General features: G+C 39.6%; 1 protein-coding gene and 1 long non-coding RNA gene across 2 annotated transcripts in view; one reads left to right on the top strand and one right to left on the bottom strand.

Annotated features, from left to right (window-relative positions):
• The window catches only part of LOC125017715, a 37692-nt gene that overhangs the window by 1609 nt on the left and 14969 nt on the right, over positions 1-21114 (top strand). The window lies entirely within an intron of this gene.
• si:dkeyp-118h9.7 (sacsin) lies at positions 6-18002 on the bottom strand. Its single transcript, XM_047601161.1, has 7 exons — positions 17968-18002; positions 17145-17232; positions 14198-14309; positions 13775-13921; positions 12227-13658; positions 12004-12092; positions 6-11898 (listed from the first exon to the last, which is right to left on the bottom strand). The coding sequence occupies exons 1-7, from the start codon at positions 17994-17996 to the stop codon at positions 980-982; spliced, it is 12816 nt and encodes a 4271-aa protein (XP_047457117.1). The 5' UTR covers positions 17997-18002; the 3' UTR covers positions 6-979.

The following is a 21114-nucleotide window of genomic DNA, read 5'->3' as shown; positions in this document are numbered from 1 at the left end:
AACTCTGATATTTTCATAAATTCAGACAGTGTTCAAAGAGGAATTTTTTCACTCTCTGTTCAAATTCATCCATCATCATATTGGTAAGGCACATAAGGTTTAAAACAATACTTGTGTTTTCAGAACATATTCTTGCAGTGACTAGTTTCCCCTCAAAGATACATATTAAACAATAACATACATAGCACAGTGTCACATCAATATACGTATTAAAAAATAGAAAGGAAGGAAAGAAAAAAACATTTTAGTTAAATGAAATAACATTAAAAAATTAAACCAAGAAAAGCCTCTTTGAAAACTTACTGAAACAAAACTGAAAATAATCAGTAATAAATGTTTACAGCAAAATAATAATAATAATAAAAAACATAGACCCTTGCATTTTAACATTTTCATACAGTGGCTTTATTCCTTCATTTATAAGCAATGATGAATAGATTGATGAAGGTTTAAAATGATACACACACTTTCAGAATATATTCATGCAGTGACTATAAGAAGAGAGAGGCTTTATAATCAATAACAAATGATAATACAACACAGTACTTATTAAACTAAGATCTAAAAAATAGTGGAAAAAAATTGTTTAGTTAACTGAAAAAACAATAAAACAGTAGACATTAATAGACTTAAAAATATTGTCAATACAACGCAGGAGGATGTGAGATTGTGACTCTATTGTCATGTATTTGTATTCATCTTAAACATCTTTCCACAGAGAAATATTATAAGAATAATGAAAAGAGTTTAAAATATTAATGAAACTAATCCAACAAAAAACATTTTTAAACAATAAAAACTGCAACAACCAAACTGAAAGTAAAAAATAAAAATGAAATAGTAATAAAGCTGTATTTAAAAAAAAAAAAATGGAGAAAACAGTTATTACGCTGCTTAAAATGGTGATTATATTGTAGTAAAATAGTAAAAAGTATAGTAAAAATAACAAAGTCATGACATGTCTGACTGCCTTGAATCTCTAATTCACATAGGCTTCCACTTTACTGAGCAGCTCAGACGCCAGGTTCATGGCCAACATTTCATTCTCCGATTTGAACTGGCCGTTGGGAATGTGAGGAAATGGATGGCAGTTGGGATATTGAGTCTTTTTGGCGTCCACTCCCAGACTCCTCAGTTTTTCCACAATTTGAGGCAGATCTCTCAGTTTGGGGTTGTAGCCGGAAACCTGTGCAGCAGCGGCAGAAATTGAGCTGCTGGAAGGGTGTTTTCCATTTCGCTTGTATTCTGCAGCAACGAGAGACTTTTCTACTGCTTGATGGACTTTAAACAGACACCACTCTGTGCTCTCCCCATCATTGTCTTTGTAAGCTGCATTGAGATCACAGCGAGCCTGTCTACACCAGCGCTGGGCCTCCTCTCTGTTGGGCCTCGGGACATTTGCATTATGGGTCCAAAAGTTGTAAGAGTGGTTGCCTCTGAAGAATCTCTCCCGACCTGTTCTGTGATGCCTGGCCTCCTGATTCCATTGCTGGTAGAAGTCTCTGAAATCTGAGTATTCGCTTGAATAGGATGTGCCTGAAGTTTTGGCCTTGATTTTTCCCTGACTGAGCTCATCAATTTTATTCTGCAAATATTTGAATGCCTCAGCGGCAAGAAATTGGCAGTCAGGATTTTTGTCAGGATGCCATCTAAGGTAGAGTCGCCTGATGGCTTTGTTCCTCTCCTCCACTGGAAGAGTCCATGCCTCTGCCAAACATCTGTCAATTTCCCTTTTAGCTTCATCAACAGATGCTGGTAAGGAACTTGTAGATGGTTGGGAAGAATGTGGCACAGGTCCTGCTAATAGCTCCACCTCCATGCAAGATGCTTCAACAGATGTACAAGTCCTCCCTTCTGGTTTTAGCTTCTTTTCTCGTTTAAACTGATACAGGTCCAGACTACTGACTTCAATCGGCTCATCTTCTCCGATTTCTATTTTGTAACGACGTGAACATTGTTGAGCATGCCCAGTAAGTTCAACAATAATTGCGTAGATGTACTTGTTGTTAGTGCTGTAGCCAACATATTCCCCCTCTTCAAAGTTGTTGAGAATGCTCATGTCTAAGGAATCATACCAGTCCTCTGGAACATCCATCCCAGGGGCAGGTGGATCAAGATTGAAGATTTCAGTTTTAGCACTGTCACGGATTCCGTGGTTAGCCAGAGCTTTCTGAATCTCTTGCAAGTTATTGCACATAAGAAGTACCCCAACCACTTGGAGGTGAGATGCGATTCTGTTTCCTAACAGAGCATTTATCTCCTTTGTCAACACTACATTTACTTCTGTTATCACTTTGGGGTCCTGGCCATCATTGTGCTTTAGGTAAAAGATGCATCCTTGATGCCCTGGTTTTACAAAGACACTAGTTTCACTGGCAGTGTTGTGTAGTGGCTGTTTATCTAGCCACAGCATGGTTTCCAGTGTTTCACAGCAGACAATCTGAATACTGCCAAAAGTCTCCTCACACATGTTAGTAGCTTCTTCTTCTGTTATTTCGCCCTGAGACTGTTCCTTGATAAGACAGATCAGTCCATGTCTAAATGCTGGTGAAGAAAGATGTCTTTCAAACCATCCACTAAAATCACATCCAGTCTCACAAAGCTGCATCTCTGAATCCATTAGTTTTTCCTCAGTGAACTGAGACAACATTTTAGGCTGAAATTTCTGAGGTAACAATTGCAGCAGCCGATGATGCTCATATATGTTTCTGCCCAAATAACATTCACTGAGTTTCTCAAGCAACAAGATGTTTTTCTCCAGCAGTGCATCTTCTAACCTTTTGATCTCAAACACTGTGTCATTGTAATAGAGTGTGTGAGATGGGTGTAATTTACCATCTACTGCAGGAAGATACAAAGTCTCAACATCGTGAGCAAGTGTCAGGTTTCCTTCAGCTGTGATTAATTGAAACAGCTGCTCAACAGCTCGTTTTACAGTTTTCAGCTGGTTTGGGTTTAACTGCACTTTATCACAGGAATCAGCATAAACTGCTGCCAGAACGTTACTGTACTGCACTGCAGTGGCTTCATTCTTCACTCCAATTTTCCTGAAGAAATCTGCAAACAGGACATGTTTTGGAGAAAGTTTGTACAAATACGGTCTGAAGTCAAGATCATTTGAGAGTATGAGAGTCACAACTTCAGCCTTCACAAGTTGTGTGTCTTTTTCAACCAATACAACAGGAAGACCAGCGAGTTGTTTTCTTTGGAAACCATGTGCCTGCAGGTAGGCATACGATCTTCGAAACACATTAGCACGGGTTTCTTTCATCTGCTCAGTTTTACACAGTGATTGACAGATGTTTTTGAGGTTACTGGTTACACAGTGTGGAGGTGGTTGTTCAAGAGCTCCTGCTGCTTTCATCCTCTCCAGGACCTTTATAGACACATTTGGTAGCTGTATAATTGGCATTGAAGACCAAATCAAGTCTTGATGATGAGGATCCCTTTCGATCAAAGATCCTCTGACTGTTACAGTAGTTATTTCTGAAGCAAATGGTTGGTGATAGTCACATAGTTCTTTTCGAATCGTCACTGGAAAAATGAACTTGATGTCAGCTATGCTTTCCAGGAAATGCTTCTCTTTGTTCCCCTTGTTTATGTCTTCGTTTACTTTAGACAATGCCACCTTGAAAAGTAATGATGATTTCTTCTTCAGCTCTTTAGGATTACTGCTTCTCTTTGCGTCCGATTCCAGCTGATGGGCAAATTGTTTTATTTCATCTTTTGACACAACATGCTTCATTCCAAGTTTTTTGACCAGCACCTTTGCTTGTCTGGCTGTATGTTCACTTCCCTCAGACAACTCAGTCCAAAATGTCTGAGGGACAAATCTTTCTTGGGGCAACATGATCTTGTAAAGCTCAACACTGTCATCAAAGTAGTATGATGCAGGCTCCAAACTACCTTGATCATTGCAAATCAGTTTCACTGTCTTCATTGAGGAGAGGATTTCTTCCTTGTGTTGAGCGAAGTCATCAACATGTTGCAGTGTCAGCAACATCTTGAGACAGTCAAGAGTTTGTCTCTCTGTGAGTCTGTGCACAGTAGGCAAAATGAACATCATGAAGTGCTCCAAATCATTTAGAATTTTAATGTCCAGTTTTTCTGCCAGAGTTAGATTCTCTGGGTGGTTTCTGAGAAAAATGCTGCCACTCTGTGGCAACGTAAACAAATCTGGAAATCTCAGTGTATAAGCAAGGTTGAGGACAAATACTTCTTTAGGTCCATCAATCCTTACTCGGTCTCCATGTATGGTTTCAAATATTGGTAAGGATTTAAGCTTCTTCTTATAATCTTGATTATTGTCATTGAATTTTGATATGCCAGACTGGACAAAGGTCTGAAAACATTTCATCTCATCACTTGTGAGCTGGGAAAACTCTGAGTGCTTAATGTTGTAGACCTGGTCCAACACTGAGCTTTTATCATTCACATCCATAAGTTCGCCATGTAGAAGGAAACTTGTCTGTTGGTCTATCTTAGAGAAGAATACAGTATCAAGCTTCATAAAACCAAGTTTAAAGAGGATGCTTGAAATGTCTTTTTCTGAGGCAAACTGAATCACACTTGGCATGTTTTTCATTGGTTGCAGGAAATTCTTGTTGTTTAATCTTGGACACACAACAGGAACAATGCAGCAGTCACTGAGGAGCTTCCTCACATCACTTAATGTCAGCATTTCTTTATCTGGTGTTTGAGATGTGATTTGACTTGTTAAGAACATCCAAAGTAATTTCAACCACTTCAACATTGTCTCATTTGGGACATGAAGACCATTTTGTGGATCAACTTCACAGTTCTTAAGAAGACTGTGAACTAATGGCTTCAAAAACTTCACTGCACAAGGAAGTGTCAAGTTTTGGACAACGTTACATGTTAGTAGAAGTGCAATGTGACTGTAGTTTGTCTGATAATCTGCAAAATGGTCTTCATAGCCAAGGAACAGATTGTCATATCTCGATATTAGCTTGGGAGATTGGGAGTTAAATACTGTCAAAACTTTATTTCTTGTTAGAAGAAGTGGAAGCCCATCCAGTAATCCAGAACTGTGTTTAATTGCGTTTCCTTTTAAGCAAAAACTCAAGAGCGTTGAACATCTAGTTTCATCTCTGATCAGAGTTTCAGTTACAGGCAAGGGTAGATCTTCATGTGTTTGGTTTGGATCATTGAGAGGTTTTGCTCTTAGGAAGCACTGTACTGCAGTGGGGTTGACAGTTTTTAGTTCAATGCCAGCAGATTTGAAACTAGTCCAAATTCTGCGCATTTTTGAAGAAACAGGAACCAGTTTCATTCCAAGGTCTTCCAAAATTGGATTTATTTTAAAACTAGCTTCATCTGTCAAATACAGTGCCTCGGTTGTTTCTGTTTCACTGATGTTGCACCAGTCAACTGAGTACTCTTTAAACTCTCGACCTGCTGTTGTACGTGTAGAGCTCCTCATCACTGGGATCACATCAAGCCATTTTGCTTTAATTGCTTTGTACACCTCATGTATCATTTCATGCCATTCCTGACCAACATCTTGGGAAACAGTTGGCCAAAAATACAAGTAGTGACTGAAACATGATTCAATACTTGTTAAAGGAACTTTCTTGACTGCAGTGTTACGACTGATGTAATGAAGCAGATCTGCGTAGAGTGGAGCAATGATGTTCTTTTTCAAAGATTCATTCCAGTTTGATTTCAGACTTTGGCCATCTTCCTTCCAAAGGCTTCTCCTTGCAGAATCCACCTCAAAGTTTCCATTGACGTGTACTGGCAGTCCAGTATGTCCTGGCAAAGGAAGAGAACAAAAGGCTTCTCCGTTAAAATCCATATCCAAGTTGCTGGATTTCTTAATGCTAACACGTGCTGCTAGTGCTGCTTGGGGAAGTTTGTTTGAGAGTTTTTGTACATCATCATCTGAGCCGAACTGTTCTGCAACAATCCATTCACTTTTTGTTTTATCTGAAGTGGAAGTCGTGGTTTCATAAAAAATCTTTTTTGGGGTTACCAGCATGCCACATTGTAGTGCATTTTGTAGACATCGTATAAAACCATCTTTTTCTTCCTTGCTCTCCCGTGGAAGACTTTTTTCCACCTCATAGATGGTTTTAAGTTTTCCTGATCGTTCATCGATTTCATGGACTTTTATTTTGCAAATGTTTTTTAGAAACAGAATCAGTCCTTCTGGATCTTCAGACAGGGCAGAGCACAGCTCTTTCATGTCACGGTCAGTCACTCCTTGTTTTGATATTTTGGAGCTGTTTGCATTGGTGCCCGTCCTCAGGGGTAATCTGAACATGGTGCCCTCTTTAAGAGAAAAAATGTCTGGAAGAAAGGAATTGTAGACATCTATGTACATTGTCTTAAGTTGATCATCTAGGTTATAGCCAATCCCAGGTGGTGGTTTGTCTGAATGACAATCAATGTATCTTTGATTGGGGTCAGAAATGCACAGGATTTGATCACCAGTGAGTATTGAAGGGCAATCAGTCAGATGGTAAACAGAGTTGAATCCAACTCCATATTTTCCTATCTTCCCTGGAGACTTGTGTTTTCCTCCTTCTCCAAGCTGTTGAATGCCGTTCAAGTCGGCATCAGAAAATACTTTATTGTTGAACACACATAGTGCTGGACCTTGCAGGGGGTTCCATCTCGTCCCAAATGTTTTTTCTTTTCCATGCTCTCGTTTGTCCCAAACAAAGTGAATTTCTGTTGCCTCTGCATCATCTGCATTTTGGATTAACTCTTTCAGGATATCTTTCTTTGATGGATAAGCTGAAATTATGTTTTTTATTCTACCACTGAGTTGTTCCTTCTGTTCAAACTGAAAAGCAAACGGTGAAATGTTTTCAGCTACACAGTTTTCCAGACTATGATGTCTGGTTGTTTTGATTCCAAAGTGGCGAGCCATTGGACGTGGGATATTTTTGTGACACAGTGTGATTCCTTTAGTGACCGGCATCCATGGGCTGTCATTGTAAAACAGCTCAGTTGCAGGTTGTAAGACCCCTTGCTCATTGGGTATCAGCCAGTCACCAGTTGTTTCCTCTTTGGCTTCATAAATCCCATTGTTTAAAATTGTGAGGCAAATTGATAGATCTGTTTGTGGCAGAGGCTTGCTTCCATGTTTAGTGTGCAGTTCTTGAAGCACTCTTTGAAACTGAAGGACTGTAAATTTCTTTGTAACACCTGCACATTTCCAGAGATTCCTGTACCCAGTAAAGGCAGGTGGAAGTACATGGAGATAGGGCTTTGCTTCATACTGCTCATTTTCAGCTACATGGTTGACATTTACAAATGTATTGCCAACAAAGATAAATGGGTAAGAACGCGCCCACCGTGAAATCAAAGTGGCATTCCCAGAATCACTGACCCACTCATCTAGAAACTTATAGCATTCATTTGCTATGTTGTGAAGCATGGATCTGTCAGTGGATTGAGATTGCTTAGATGCTTCTTGCAGCTGGCAAATCACCGTCCTCGGCTCTGGACTGCTCTGAACCCCCAAAACTTGCAGGAGTGGATCAGTGTTGTGTATTTTCAGACTGAGGTGATCCAGCACAGGTTGTGTCATGTTAACGAGTAGGGAGCATTTGTCACTAAAAACTTCAGTGGGCATTTTAAGTGTTACATTTCCGTCCTTATTTGTATTACCAGGGGGAAATGCTGGGAGAAATGCAGTCATCCTCAGTGTTTCCCAGTGACAAGAATCTGTCTCAAGCATGTGATACATCATAAGCTCAAGTAGGCACTTCAAATGCACATATGCTTTCTCTTTGTTGGTATTCCAGGTTTTAGTTATTGTTCTTGCTTTCTCTGTGATGTCATCCAGTGGGAGATGATCATTTGTCATTCCAAGTTCCAATAAGCGTTGAATTTTTCTGGGAGCACAAAAGTCATTCTCTGTCCCACCAAGCAAGCGTCCCTCGCCTGGTTCGAAAAGACAAGCCACCTTCCCTGATGGATTCACTAGTTTCCGGATGTATTGCAGCTGTCCATCTTTTGTTGGTATGCATGGATAGCGGACCAACAGATTGTCAATTTCTGTGATGTGAAGGTCAATAGCATGCAGCACAAGAGTATTTCTACTCTGGGGGTCCATGGTACTAAGATTATTGAACACTGCTTCTCTGTAAAACGTCTCCCAGTTCCAGGTCCTGTTTTGTAAAACCTCACCCAGGCCTGCCAGCTTGAAGTTGTTTCTCACCCACAGTGGAAGTGGAACAACATGTTTGGATTCTTCTGCATATTTCTTGCATACCTGTGCTGCAAGGGCACTGATGTCTTCATTCTCGTCAATGGTCTCATGTAAAAATATGGCATTGTTCATTGAGCACCAGCTTTCTCCATTACTAAAGAGTTCTGGGCCAGTGGACTGTTGAGCAATGGCAACGTAAAATGCATCCACCAGTGGCTTGAAAGTTTCACTCACTTTCTCCCTGTCAGGCCAAAATGTATGATAACTGTAGGTCTCCAGCTGTTTGTCTTCAGACATTTCTTTTAGTGCCAAGAGTGCAGTAACATATGCGGTCACTACAGGATCCTGGAGGAGTGCTTTGTTCCAGTTATTTTTCACTCCACTTTCCCACAGACCTTTTCGGTTGCTTGTCACAGCAAATGTTCCATTTACATTGACTGGAAGACCTGTGTGAATAGGAAGAGGGAGGAAGCAAAACACTTGTCCAACAAGATGTGTTTGTAATGAGGCCAGTTTTCCAGTCTCTGGATTATTTTGCAAGGGCACAGCAATCCCACCAATCGGTAAAGAAAACTTGGCATGGCTGTTTTCTTCAAGGGCCATTTTCAACGACTGATCTGTCCCAAAGCAGTTGTACAGGAGCCAAGATTGGACTTCTGTTACTCCAGACTGCTCACTGGTTATTTGGACAATGTTGATTGTGCAGCAATTGATTATCTTCTTGCATTTACCATCAAGTGTCATCAGTGATTTTTCAGCTTGACACTGCTTTGACACATTGGTTTCATCAGTAACCATCATTGTGCTCACAATAGTTTTAGAGACAGTGAGGACAGTTTCTATTTCATCATTTCTTGGTGGAGTTGATGCACCATTTGAGATATTTTGAAGGGATAATGTGTTTATTTTCTTCAGAAAAAGGAGGTGAGTTTGTGAATTCTCAGTAAAATGGTGTTGAAAAGCAATGGTATCACGTGTGTGATGCACCCTTTGGCTTATTTCTGACTTGAGAGCCTCTTCTTCAGTTCGGAAAGGTAGCTTGATCAGAGTGCCCCGATAAGATTCATGACTTTGACTAGTGAAATTGCAGTCAAAAATTCCTTCATATGGTCCAAACTGGCCAGGAAACCAAAGAAAGAGTCGCTGTTGGGAGAGGTCCAGCTTGATTCCAGGATTAGTTTTGTTTTTGATGTGCTTTTTAAGGTGAGTAACATTCGGATCCAGTATGAGAAGATGGTTGCCACTGAGGATGGAGGGGACATCTGTTAAATGATACACAGTATTAAATCCAAGTCCAAACTTTCCAATTTTCTCTACTTTGGTTTCTTTTGAGGCAGCGCCGACTCTGACAATATCTGCCCAATCCTCAGCTGTGAACTGCTCATTATTAAAAGCCCAAAGACAAGGACCCTGACAAAGAGCCATGTCAGGGTCAATGAGACTTTCAGGGGCATCTCTGTGTACTCTTAAATCCACCAAGAATTTACAGACATCTGCCCCAGCATCCTCTGCGTTTTGAATGAGCTCTTTGAAGATGTCACTTTCTTCATCATACTCTTTCAGAATGTTTTTTATCCTTATTGTTATTGGTTCAGATTGTCCACACTGTTCAATCCCCACTAGCTCTGGATCGAGGATGTAGGTGCTGAGAAATCGAATATTCAGCCATTCAGCAGTTGCTTTTAGGATTTCGTCATGAGTTACATAAATTTCTTCTGGCCTATATTGGAATTCTTTCAGCCCATTTTTGCTTACATCACAGAAGACTGCTGTTGAACATGGTTTAAGGGTAAATCTTTCTCCCTCTATGATGACAGGCACTGGGATGTCATCCTCAACGGTCTCCTTCTCTCTCCACAACCAGTTGAGAATTTCTATTGACACTTTTACCTCAGAGGAACTAGCAAATGGCTCTTGCCTTGCTTCAATTGATAGTTGGATAGTGTGAAGAATGCCAACAATTTCTTCATTTGAAAGAAATGATCTCAGGCCAAACCTTTGGAGCAACGTCTTGTATGGCAAAAATTCTTTTGGCACTTTCCCAACGTAAGAACTCAGATCCAGATCACGTGGATAGTGAAGAAGCAGATCCTGTGGTGAAACGAATTGGTTGTGTGCCCACAGCCAGCGTGCCTCATTGTTCATCACTGCTTCAAATGCAGAGATGTTTTCTTGCATGTGTTTGTAAATGCTGTGCAACTTTCTTTTGAAATCCACATTTGTATCAGGATCAGTCATTTCTTCTGCTTTTGATGTCAAGAATGTCAAATTCTCAATCACTTTTTCAGGCGGAGGTAGACGTTTGAAGTCAAGTTTGATGCTTACTCTGTCAGTGAGCTTTCCAACCAGAGGCATTACATGTCCAACAATGTCCTCATACACAGAATGTCTTACTTCGTCTGGGCAGAAGAAACGCCTTTTCTGAGATTCATTACTGAATTGACTTTTGTCCTTATCGGGTTGATCACATGGTAGCCATTTTAGCATTTTAAGGTGTTGAAGCTGCTTACGAGAAAACTTAGACAGTAGATTATTATCATCCAACATCTCCAAGAGAACCTGAGCTCTTTTGAGAGCCTCGGTTTCAGAGTCCCCATGCAGTTTCTCAATAAGTGTGGCAGCATGCAACAAGTACTCAGGTGACATATCCGCTTCTTTATTTATTAATCCAAGTTCAGTTAGGCTTTCTAGCATCCGCTGTGTCTGAGTGTATAAAGATGGGGGGAAGAAGTCTGACTCAAATATGACTTGAAAACTTTGAATTCTTGGATCAAAAAAGCTTGAGGTCTTTTTCAGCTCTCCGTTCATTTCGATGAAACTCAAGTCCTTGCATCTGCATTTCACAGTCTGATTTTGAGAGAAAAGGATATTACCATGCTGTAAAATCCAAATCATTATTTTCTGAGTGTCTTCAGTGCTGCAAGCCCCCATCTCAATACAGTCAATGAGAACATTGGCAGCTGCTGCTGTGTCCAAGAGACTAACTTTTAGCAGCTGTAACAACCTGCGATCTGCCTCAGTTGCACACTGGATGACTGAATCAGGCATAGGGAGATCTTTTGGTATTGTCAGGGCAGATGTCAGAAGCACAGCTTTTTTGGATTCAGCTGCAACACAGAATCCTTTCATGGTTTGAAACAGAGGCAACTTTGAGAGCAAATCTTTCTCTCGGCCTGAGAGTGAATCCAAGTAAGAGAGGTAATCTTTCAGTTCCTCTCTTGCTCTCTCAGACACAGTTTTGAGTTCTCTGATGAGATGCTGAGTATCTAAATTCATCAAGACCACCATGACACTCCTTGGAGATGGACACAGTACATAGGAGTCAAGGTCTTGGTGCTTGAGCCACTGGTTTCCTCTCACTACTGTGCCACCAACTCTGGTCACCAGCTGGGCTATTTGGTCTGGTAAACTAACCTGCTTGTTTTTCTGAAAAATCATGGTTGTGTTGTGTTGTAGCTTTGCTAGAATTACAGGCTGACTGACGGACAGAGGTCTGACTGGTATTAAAGGTAATTCAGTGAAACGACTTAACTCACTGAAGTGAGTGTTGAGAAACTTCCAGAACTCTTGAATCCAGTCCAATGGTGGATGCTGACTGTTGCCGATGTCCCATGTAACAAACGCCGTCCCCATCTGCTTCCAGTCCTGGGGCATATGCCTTCTTGTGTATTCAGCCACGTGGTCTGCGTCAATGTTCATGACCATGAATAAATCTAAAAGAACAGATATTTGGGATTTAAAAAAATAAAATATGTGTTCATAGTGTCTACACTTGCATATGGCACATGCAAATAACCTTGAAATTGACCATGACCTACTTTTGCTGGCCAGTTGTTTCAGATGGGTACTACAGGCTGAACTGAGATCATGTGGGATGAAGAGGTGTTTACAGTTTGGCAGCAATATTCTGCAGCAAAGATAAGTTCATTCATTAACACATTCCACAAAAGACAACCACTGACAATTTGGCACCTATATAAGTCGTTTTCTTTAATTCTCGTGATCAGGTAATAGTCACACAACAGATAAATTAAACCCTACCTTGGAAATTCCATGCTGTCAATTAAAGCAGTGTCCTCCTCTCTGTTTGTGAAAGATATGAAAGAACCATCACTGAGCGGAAGCAGCTGAAGGCCCTTGAGTTCTTCATATTTTCTATCACTCAAAATGTACTCTAAAAGACAGAGTTTGTCATCTTTGCTCAAGTCATGTACTCCAGTGCTGTGGAGAATGTTCCTGAAGAATGTTGGCGTCACATATGTTAACGTATCTGGATATGGATAGGCTTCATTTATAGCCCTTGTAGCACTGGCTGGTAGAGTCACAAGATTTTCTCCACAGGAAACCAAAGTCCTTTCAATGACAGACAGTATGTCAATGCTTGTTGGATCATTACAGGGGAACACGGCTTCTGCTGGAGTGATGAATTGTCTTTCATTTTTGGCAAGGGACAGGATGGCCACATTCTGTGTGAATACATGACGAAAAACATCCAGAGCAACATCATACCATTTGTCCTTGTGTTGTACCTGGGCGATGTCTGGCCACAGATTGTACACGGAAGATACTGGGAAGATAGATTCTTTGGCAAGTTGGATGGCATCTTTAATGATCATGATGTATGCGTGAGGGAGCACTTCCTTCATCAACAATTCATTCCACAGAGCGTGGTCATCATGTTTCTGATCCTCCTCTTGCCACTTGATTTGTCTTCTATTGTCTGTGAGGCCAAAGCATGCATTGACATAAACTGGCAGACCTGTCTTGTTGGAGTCATTGTTTGGGAGGGGAAGGAAGCAGCTCAGTCTACTCTCACTACAGTCTCTCTTCTCACCACAAGCAAATGCCAAGTCAACTCGAGGTAAAAAGCTCAACTTTTCTGCAAGAGAATCAAGCTCCTCCACTTTGCCCTCTTTCATGGTACACGTTGTCACAAGCCATTTTGTTTCTTTGTGGTTTTCTGAATTGAGAGTTATCACTTTGAATCGTGTCTCACTCTCGATAACTGACTCATCTTCTGACTCCAGAACCACTTCTGTGCAGACTGAGGATTTCACTTCAAGTCTGGTGGTGACAATGCCATCTACATTAACATGTAATAAGGACACAGATATCACGTTTTTCAAGAAGAGGAGGCTTAAGTCTGCATCTGCAATGAAGCTGTCAAAAAGTTCAACCACCCTATCTGAGTCATAAAGATTATCTGAAATTTCTGATGTTTCTTTGCGTAATGGGAATCTGAAAATGGTCCCGTCAAATTTCTGATCCTCCATGACAACCTTTGACCATTCTTGTTCGCTTACAAGCGAAACAATATCTCGAAAGGGTTGGAACTGGTCAAGCATGTTCATTAGAACTTCTTGGTGTTCGTCATCATCCAAAGACCACAGGAACCCTCCTTTTCCTTCTCCAAATGTCTTTTCTTGGGGGTCCAGAAACCCAAGGTGTCCTGAACTGAATATACTTGGCACATCTGTGGATGAAAATCAAGTACTGTCTGATTAATTTTTATTGTACATGTTACCAAAGAATGATAATTTAACACTATTATACAGTAGATGTGTATGTGGTTGGTATACATGGTTTCACCTGTTGTGTGGTAAACAGAGTTGAAGCCGATTCCAAATCTCCCAACTTTGTTTGGGTCATTGCGTTTGATGCTCCTTCCTGCACTCTGAATCCCTTTCCAGTCGTCATCAGTGAACGCTGCGTTGTTGTAGGCATAGAGAGCCGGACCTTTGAAAAAACAAAATAAAGTATTTTGAAGATAAGTGACTCAGGTATCAGGTATGTTGTAAGATAAAAATGAGGCTGGAAACAGAATCAATAGACATATGGGAATTTCTCCCAGAATCTCTCCATATAAAATGTTGAATTGGTATTTTGACAACTTTTTTTACTATGAACATGAGATACATTCTATTTGCTCAGTTTATCATTTTTGGAAAACAAAGACATGAATAACATTAGTTGAAAAAAATAACGTCGTTATCCACTAAACATTATCATTACCTTGGTATTTTCCCAGTTCCTCAGTCCAAAGACTCTCAGTCCCGTAGCTTCTTTCATCATGTATGAAAACCACGTCCGTGGCTTGAGCATCATCTGCATTTTGAATCAATTCCTGTTGACAAATGGAGATGACAGCCATTAACAGAGACTAGCAGAACGTGTGCATCCACTGACACAAGCAGTTATGACACGTCATAGCAAGCTTCCTGCCACTGTGATCCAGCTTCACTGCTGAGAACCAGATATACTGGGACTGGGTGGATTAAACATTACGGACTGAAGAGCAGCTCTTTCCCTTACTGAGCTGTTGCCTCCATCAGCACACACACACTCACACACACACACACACACACATACACACATACACACACACACACACACACACACACACACACACACACACACACACACACACACACCAAACCTTTCAACACATTTATTACATTATGGCTTTGATTTTGCTCTGTATATATTTTGTTTTGGTTGTATATCTATTGTAGCAATAACAACAACTTTATACTGCACTAAGAAACCTCTACTAAGCACCAAGAAACTGACAATAAAAACAACACAAAAGTACATGTGTACAATAATAAAAGAATTAACCTGAAGAACAAAACCAATAAATGTGCCCAAGGACAATTACAATTTTAGCATAGGGACAGAGATCCGTCAGCATTTTGATTCTTCTCTAGGTTATTCCAGGGGTTCGTTTCACAAAGCAGGTTCAACAAACTCTGAGTCTGATCCTAAACTCTGAGTTGATCTTCTCTGAGTTAGAAAACTGAGTTTCCAGTTCCAGAACAGCTGATTTGAGGTGGTTTAATCAACTCGGAGTAGTTTCATCCGGAGTTAAGCGCATGCGCCACAACTATAAAACGCCAGCATCAATGGAGCCCCGATTTGACGATTCACCGTGGCAACGGGGAGGCAGAGGGCTATGAAGTGGAAATCCTAATGCGCTAATACGGCGAGTTTCAACACATTTTTAAAAAGAAGTGCAACACCGCTGTGACTGCAAAAGAGAGGGAAACGACGTGGGAGAACATCGCTGCTCGGGTCAGTGCGTAAGTTTAAATGTATAAATGTATATATCTAAATAATATTAGTGGGGAAAACTGCTTGAATGGTAACCTCTTCATTTATTTCATAGGTGCAATCCCGCGGGGGAGAAGCGCACTTGGCAGCAGCTTAAGATAAAATATAAAAACATTGTTCAAACAGGTAAGACCTCGGCATGGAGGTACCTCATTTTGATCAAGTTTTACACTTTAAAGTAAATATTAAGCGGCAACTGGACTGTGCAGTTGTTTTATCCCCAACATAATGCTGTTTTCACACACATAAATGTTTTCTCATCTATATCATGTTCTGTTAAATAATTACGCCTGTTTAAACTAACACAGACTTCTACTCAGCCAAAAAAAAGAAGGCAGATGCCTGTAAAACAGGTGGTGGCCCAGCACCGCCACCTCTAACGGAGGCAGAGGAGCTGGTCCTTAGTCAGAATATTGAAGGCCAGTGGCTGTGGGAATCCCTGGAGGGAGCTCATCCTCTGAGTCCACCCCCCAGATTCTGATGGTACTGCTCAAAAAAAAATAATTGTCTGGAAATGCTAAAACATCTATGCGCGGTCTGATAACCATCTCCTGACTAATATTTAGTTCTCTGTGCAGTAATGCTGCACCTTCATCCACGATCCACAATAAAAGAGGAAATCAAATGTTATGTGTGGCTGAAAGAGGGTGGAGACAGAGAGAAACCCGAGGTTCATTGACTAAAACCTGGTCCTGACTGGGTTAGGTTTATGGAGTCTGTTACTCGGGTAACTGACTAGAGCTTAAGTTACCTCTCTCTGTGAAACAGGCTAGAGTTTCCCCGCTTTCTCTGGTTTGAGTTACCTCCCTTTGTGAAACGGAAAACTCAAGGTTTCCCTAATTTCAGGGTTAATAAACTCAGAGTTTTCACTAAACCTGCTTTGTGAAACGGGCTTCAGGTCACAAACTGGCAGGGAGTGGCACTAGATTTCTCTATCTATACCTGCAACATAATCGTTTGGACAGCTTTGATGAAAGTCCAGCAATGGAGCAATAAAGGGGGTAGGTTAGTGAGACATCTATACAAAAATAAAACCCAGTGTTTATCACACCCTACAGATAAGGGGCAGGCACCCAACCTTAGCATACTGTACAACTGACTCACTCAGCTAACCCACGCTAAACCATTTGTCATGTCTATTTCTTAATGTAGTTTATAGTTTTAAATTGAACTGCATTATATTTTATATACTGTTACACTATTTTATATACTGTGCCAGAGTGGTTGTTCGTCATCCAGGTAATGGTTCATCCAAAACACACACAGTCTTCAAGTCAAGTTCCCTTTTTTAAACGATTTTTGAATACCAGATAAAATCAAATGTTGAGCATGGACAATACTGTCACACAAACAGCAAAAGAACACACAAGCAGTTAGACTTTAACAGGCCCCCAGTTGAATAAGGACTACTGACTGTACATTCCTAACCCTTCAACACCAATGATATTTCTCTCGTAAAGGTTGTGGCCACTGAAGCAACAACAAACACACACATAATTCACTTGTTTGGTTTTGTGTTAATAGTACCTACGTAAAAAGAATTCATTGCACCAGACGTTGTCCACCTTTACTCCATGGATAGGTCCATACAGTATTGTTGTGTTTGTTAAATGTAACACATCCTTAATGTTTTGTTTTATGCCTTCAGCAGCAGAAATAATACACTTTTAACAGTAAAATAATTATCTTAGTCAATTCCCTGTTTTTAGGACAGAATATGGAAGAATAAATCATCATGTTTATTGACAACGCAAGTCATACAAAAAGAATAATACTGTTAGACATGTGTGTCATTAAAAAAAAAGAAGAAGATATTATATAACCTGCTTTCGATGCAAATAATACCAACCTTTAAAATCTGTCCTCCATCTGGATATCGACGTAGAATATCTTTCAGGTAGTCAATGAAGGGTGGTGCTGTGGCCCCGAAGGAAGTCCTAAACAAAGCAGAAGGATTAGAGAGGATGAAATTCAAATCAACATGAAGCTACCAAAGAGGCACAAAGAGCCACTAAGCACATATATTGGACTGTAAAATTAGATAATACCTGTTATGAAAATAGATAATATCATGCTGGTCAATAAAATGGTATGAACTTTGAATCTTACAAAGTTGGCTAATTATTATCAACAGGCTGCAAATGGTTAAATTCATGTGCAGATATTTGTACAGATGTGTACTTGAGGGTAATACAAATGTTTAGTACAAGGTCTCATAAGGGATGATGCACAGTATAAGCTCATAAGGTCAAACACTGCCTTAAATAAAAATGAACTACTAGATAACCCTACACAGCACTTACTGTATATGCTAATACTGATACAAGCTCAGGCTTTTTTGTTTTATAACTTTATATATTTTCACATGTAATTGGTCTGAAATGGCAATTCTTCAAATCTAAACTACAGTAAATACAATTAAGGTTTATGATTTGTTGTTCAGACTTCAGACAGCACACACATCATTTCCATGTCAACAACGACAACAAAGATCCAGATAAGTGGATCTTTGATGAAGATGTGTTTGAGTACCAGTTTCAAGTATCATACAAAATGCAAAAAAGCCAATTGCAGAGATTTGTGAAGAAATCAGGGTGGAGCTATTCCTTCCGTCATTACAGTCAAATGGAAAAGATGAACAAGATACAAACAGTCTGGAGTACACAACTCACCGAGCTTTTTTCTTCGTCTTCAGACTCATCCTTCCTGGGCTGGTTACTGTATGAAAGTCAGAATAAAGAGAATAAATACATTGAAATGGAAATGTATATGTATATGTATACTTGTTCACTATTTTTAGTTTTCTTTTTGTTGTTTTTTAATTAAAATAATTGACCCCTCCCCCCCATATTTAAAGATTTCATTTTTATTTACTGTTATATATTTTTTATTTTGAACATGAACAAATAATTAAACATATAACAAAATAAAGACAACATTAAAAAAAACATCAACTACCAAAGAGGCAAACTAGTTTGTCCTTTGCATGTTCAAAAAGGAGTAGGAGGAAGTAGAAACTAGTCCCACCCCTTCAACTTAGACAAGTAATCAATAATTAACCCACTTTCAAATAATAATAATACCAACATAAAAAAACTACTAATGCTACAATAAAACCAGTAGTCATCAAGAGAAGAATAAATAAAGGAACAACCCCCTGTGATGTTTTTTGTTTTGTTTGAAGTGGAAGAAGCATTAAATTTCCTATGCAGGCCCATGATAATCTAACTGAAGCAAACGATAACCAGAAGTAAATGTAAATGTAATTTTTTTATATAAAGCACTTTACAACAACCCACAGGTGAAACAAGTGAATAAAACAAGATTTTAAAAATAAATAATAAAATAAATAATAAATAATGTCACCACACTACTGGGCACTAAAATAATAATAAGACGCATGTCAGTAAGGAGGTTATTCCAGAGCCTGGGTGCAGCAGCTGAGAAGGCTTGATGCCCCCAGTGTTTAAGTTTTGACCTGGGCATAGATAAATAAGATCGGGCGAGGACATTAAGAGCTTTAGCCCTTTTGGAGTTGACGGACGGACGTGCCAAACCACATGGCCAATTTAAGACGACGTAGCAGCAAGACGCAATCTCACTGAATCTCCATTTCAACTTTTGTAAAAAAGCGCTAACTTCAAACTATATACCGGTTTTTAAACTGTGTTGATAGGCCAAGTAAAATTAGACTTATAAGCCACCCCTTGAAACCCTCTGTCCTGTTGGTGGAAAAATGCAGCCCATTGACTCAATCAGGAAATGATGTGACAGTGGTTGCTAAGGGATAGAGAAAGGAGCTTTAGATATTATTACTTATCGTTACATCTGATAGTTTGGTCAATGGATGTAAATAGCTGTACAAAAATGTGTGATGTATTACCTTCATTTTAATGGAGTACTTATAAATACCTTAGTTGTTTGCAACAGTGGTTGGTTTTCACAGTGAAATATCAAACTTTTTCCTACTTGGATTATATGGTTAAAGTGTGGTTTTAGGTCCAATGTGTTAATACAAGTTGTCAAAATGAAAAAAATAATTCTAAAATGACATAGGTGCGGTTGTGCTGAAAAGAATGATACCAAACAAAGCAACGTATACCATTTTTAAGATGAAATATAAAGGTAAAACCAAAAGCAGTCAAAAACGACCAAATATACTCCATACATTGAAGTCATAAAATGGAATGAATAAAGGACAGGAGTGATGTGCTCCCTTCTGTTAGTGTCCATGGCTCCGTTATAAATCACTCCTAAATTTTGTACAGTTTGACTGGGTGCTGAAGGCAACGCCGCAAATCCAACTGACCCAGAGTCCCCAAACACAATGCAGTCTTTTTGGTCCCCATTCAAAGGTAGAAAATTTTGAGCAAACCACTGCTTAATTTCAGCGATACAATCAAGCATTGGTTGGCTTCAGAGGCAGATACATTTGCAAATCATTTGCAATGCAAAGAAGTATCTAGAAAACTAAAGAAGGTAAAAATTCAGAAAAAAATATGTCTGTAGAAATTTCACATAATCCTTAGGACACCCTCGCGGATGTGACTGGCCAAATTGTTCCAATCACTAGTTTATATAAAGAGCATATAGGCCGCACCTCTTGTCAATCAGGGCCAAAATGTCAAGGCTCCAGCGCAGTTTCTTTCCAGAAGCCGTGAGACTTATTTTATTGCACTATTTGTTATGTTTATTATATTTTTATAGTCTTTATGTTTGTATGCTCCTGGCCCCGAGAAGCAAAATTTGTCTGTATGTGCAATAAAATCATTAAAATGAAATCTAAAAGATAATAAAGAACCATGAATTTAATTTTAATTCCTCTTTAGATAGACAGAGTTCAAAGGGTACCATGTGTTTTTTATTCAGGCAGATTTCAATTCAGACTTTCTCAAAATGAAAACCTGTGGCTTTTTAGATTGAACAAGCAACTACAGTATTGTAGCAGCAAGTTTTGGCCTATTGACAGACTTCTTGTTAAATAAGATAAGTGATTATCTAGACGTAGGTAAAGATTGTTCGGTGTGGAAAGATCAGTTTAGTTCAGTTCTAGTCTCACTTTACTGACTTGTCATATTAAGAAAAAGAGATATAAATTATCATTTTAGACATTGTAATGTTATAATGCAGCTTAACATTTGTAGTTTGTGTATTATTTACGTACTATACTGTTAAATTTAAGTAGGGGAGCACAAAAACAATAGCAATGACAAGCTGTATATTAACCATTGTGTCTATTTTATAATATTTACTATAAAGGCTCATAGCCCCCTTCATCTCTGATCATCCTTGAAAGGGGAAAAAAACTTGACCCTGATCTTTTTAAAAACTAGAAACTCACCTGCCACTTCCCCAGTAATGGCCCTTAAAGTCTGAAAGAAGTTCATTTACTCACTGATAATTGCAGAATAAAAAAGTCACAGTACCCAAGTCATGATGAACTGAAGTGTTGAAGCGGTCCAACTGTAACTAGTGATGCTCAGTCTGCTTATAAAGGCAGCTGAGGTCCAATCACAACAGCACACGCTTGTTCCTGTGACTTAGTATTTGTGATGTTAGTTTCGTTTCTCGAGTATCACCTCTGACAAAACGAAACTCAACGTACAGCGGAGATATGTTTCTGATAGTAGCTCTCAATAAAAAATTAAGCTTTCTGAGCAGCCTTAACTGACCAGAGACCGGGTTTTTATAAATTTCCCACTGTTAAACTCGGTTCTTCCTCTCCATAGAGGACAGTTTTTCCGCCGCTCGCTAGATGATGCTGCAGCCCCGTTTTGAATCACACCACCACCGGCCCAGCGTCTTGCAGGGAGACACAG

Source organism: Mugil cephalus, chromosome 12 (assembly GCF_022458985.1).
Source record: "Mugil cephalus isolate CIBA_MC_2020 chromosome 12, CIBA_Mcephalus_1.1, whole genome shotgun sequence".
NCBI classification, from domain to species: Eukaryota; Metazoa; Chordata; class Actinopteri; order Mugiliformes; family Mugilidae; genus Mugil; species Mugil cephalus.
The sequence above is the reverse complement of the archived record's forward strand: the minus strand, read 5'-3'. Positions and strand labels throughout refer to the sequence as shown.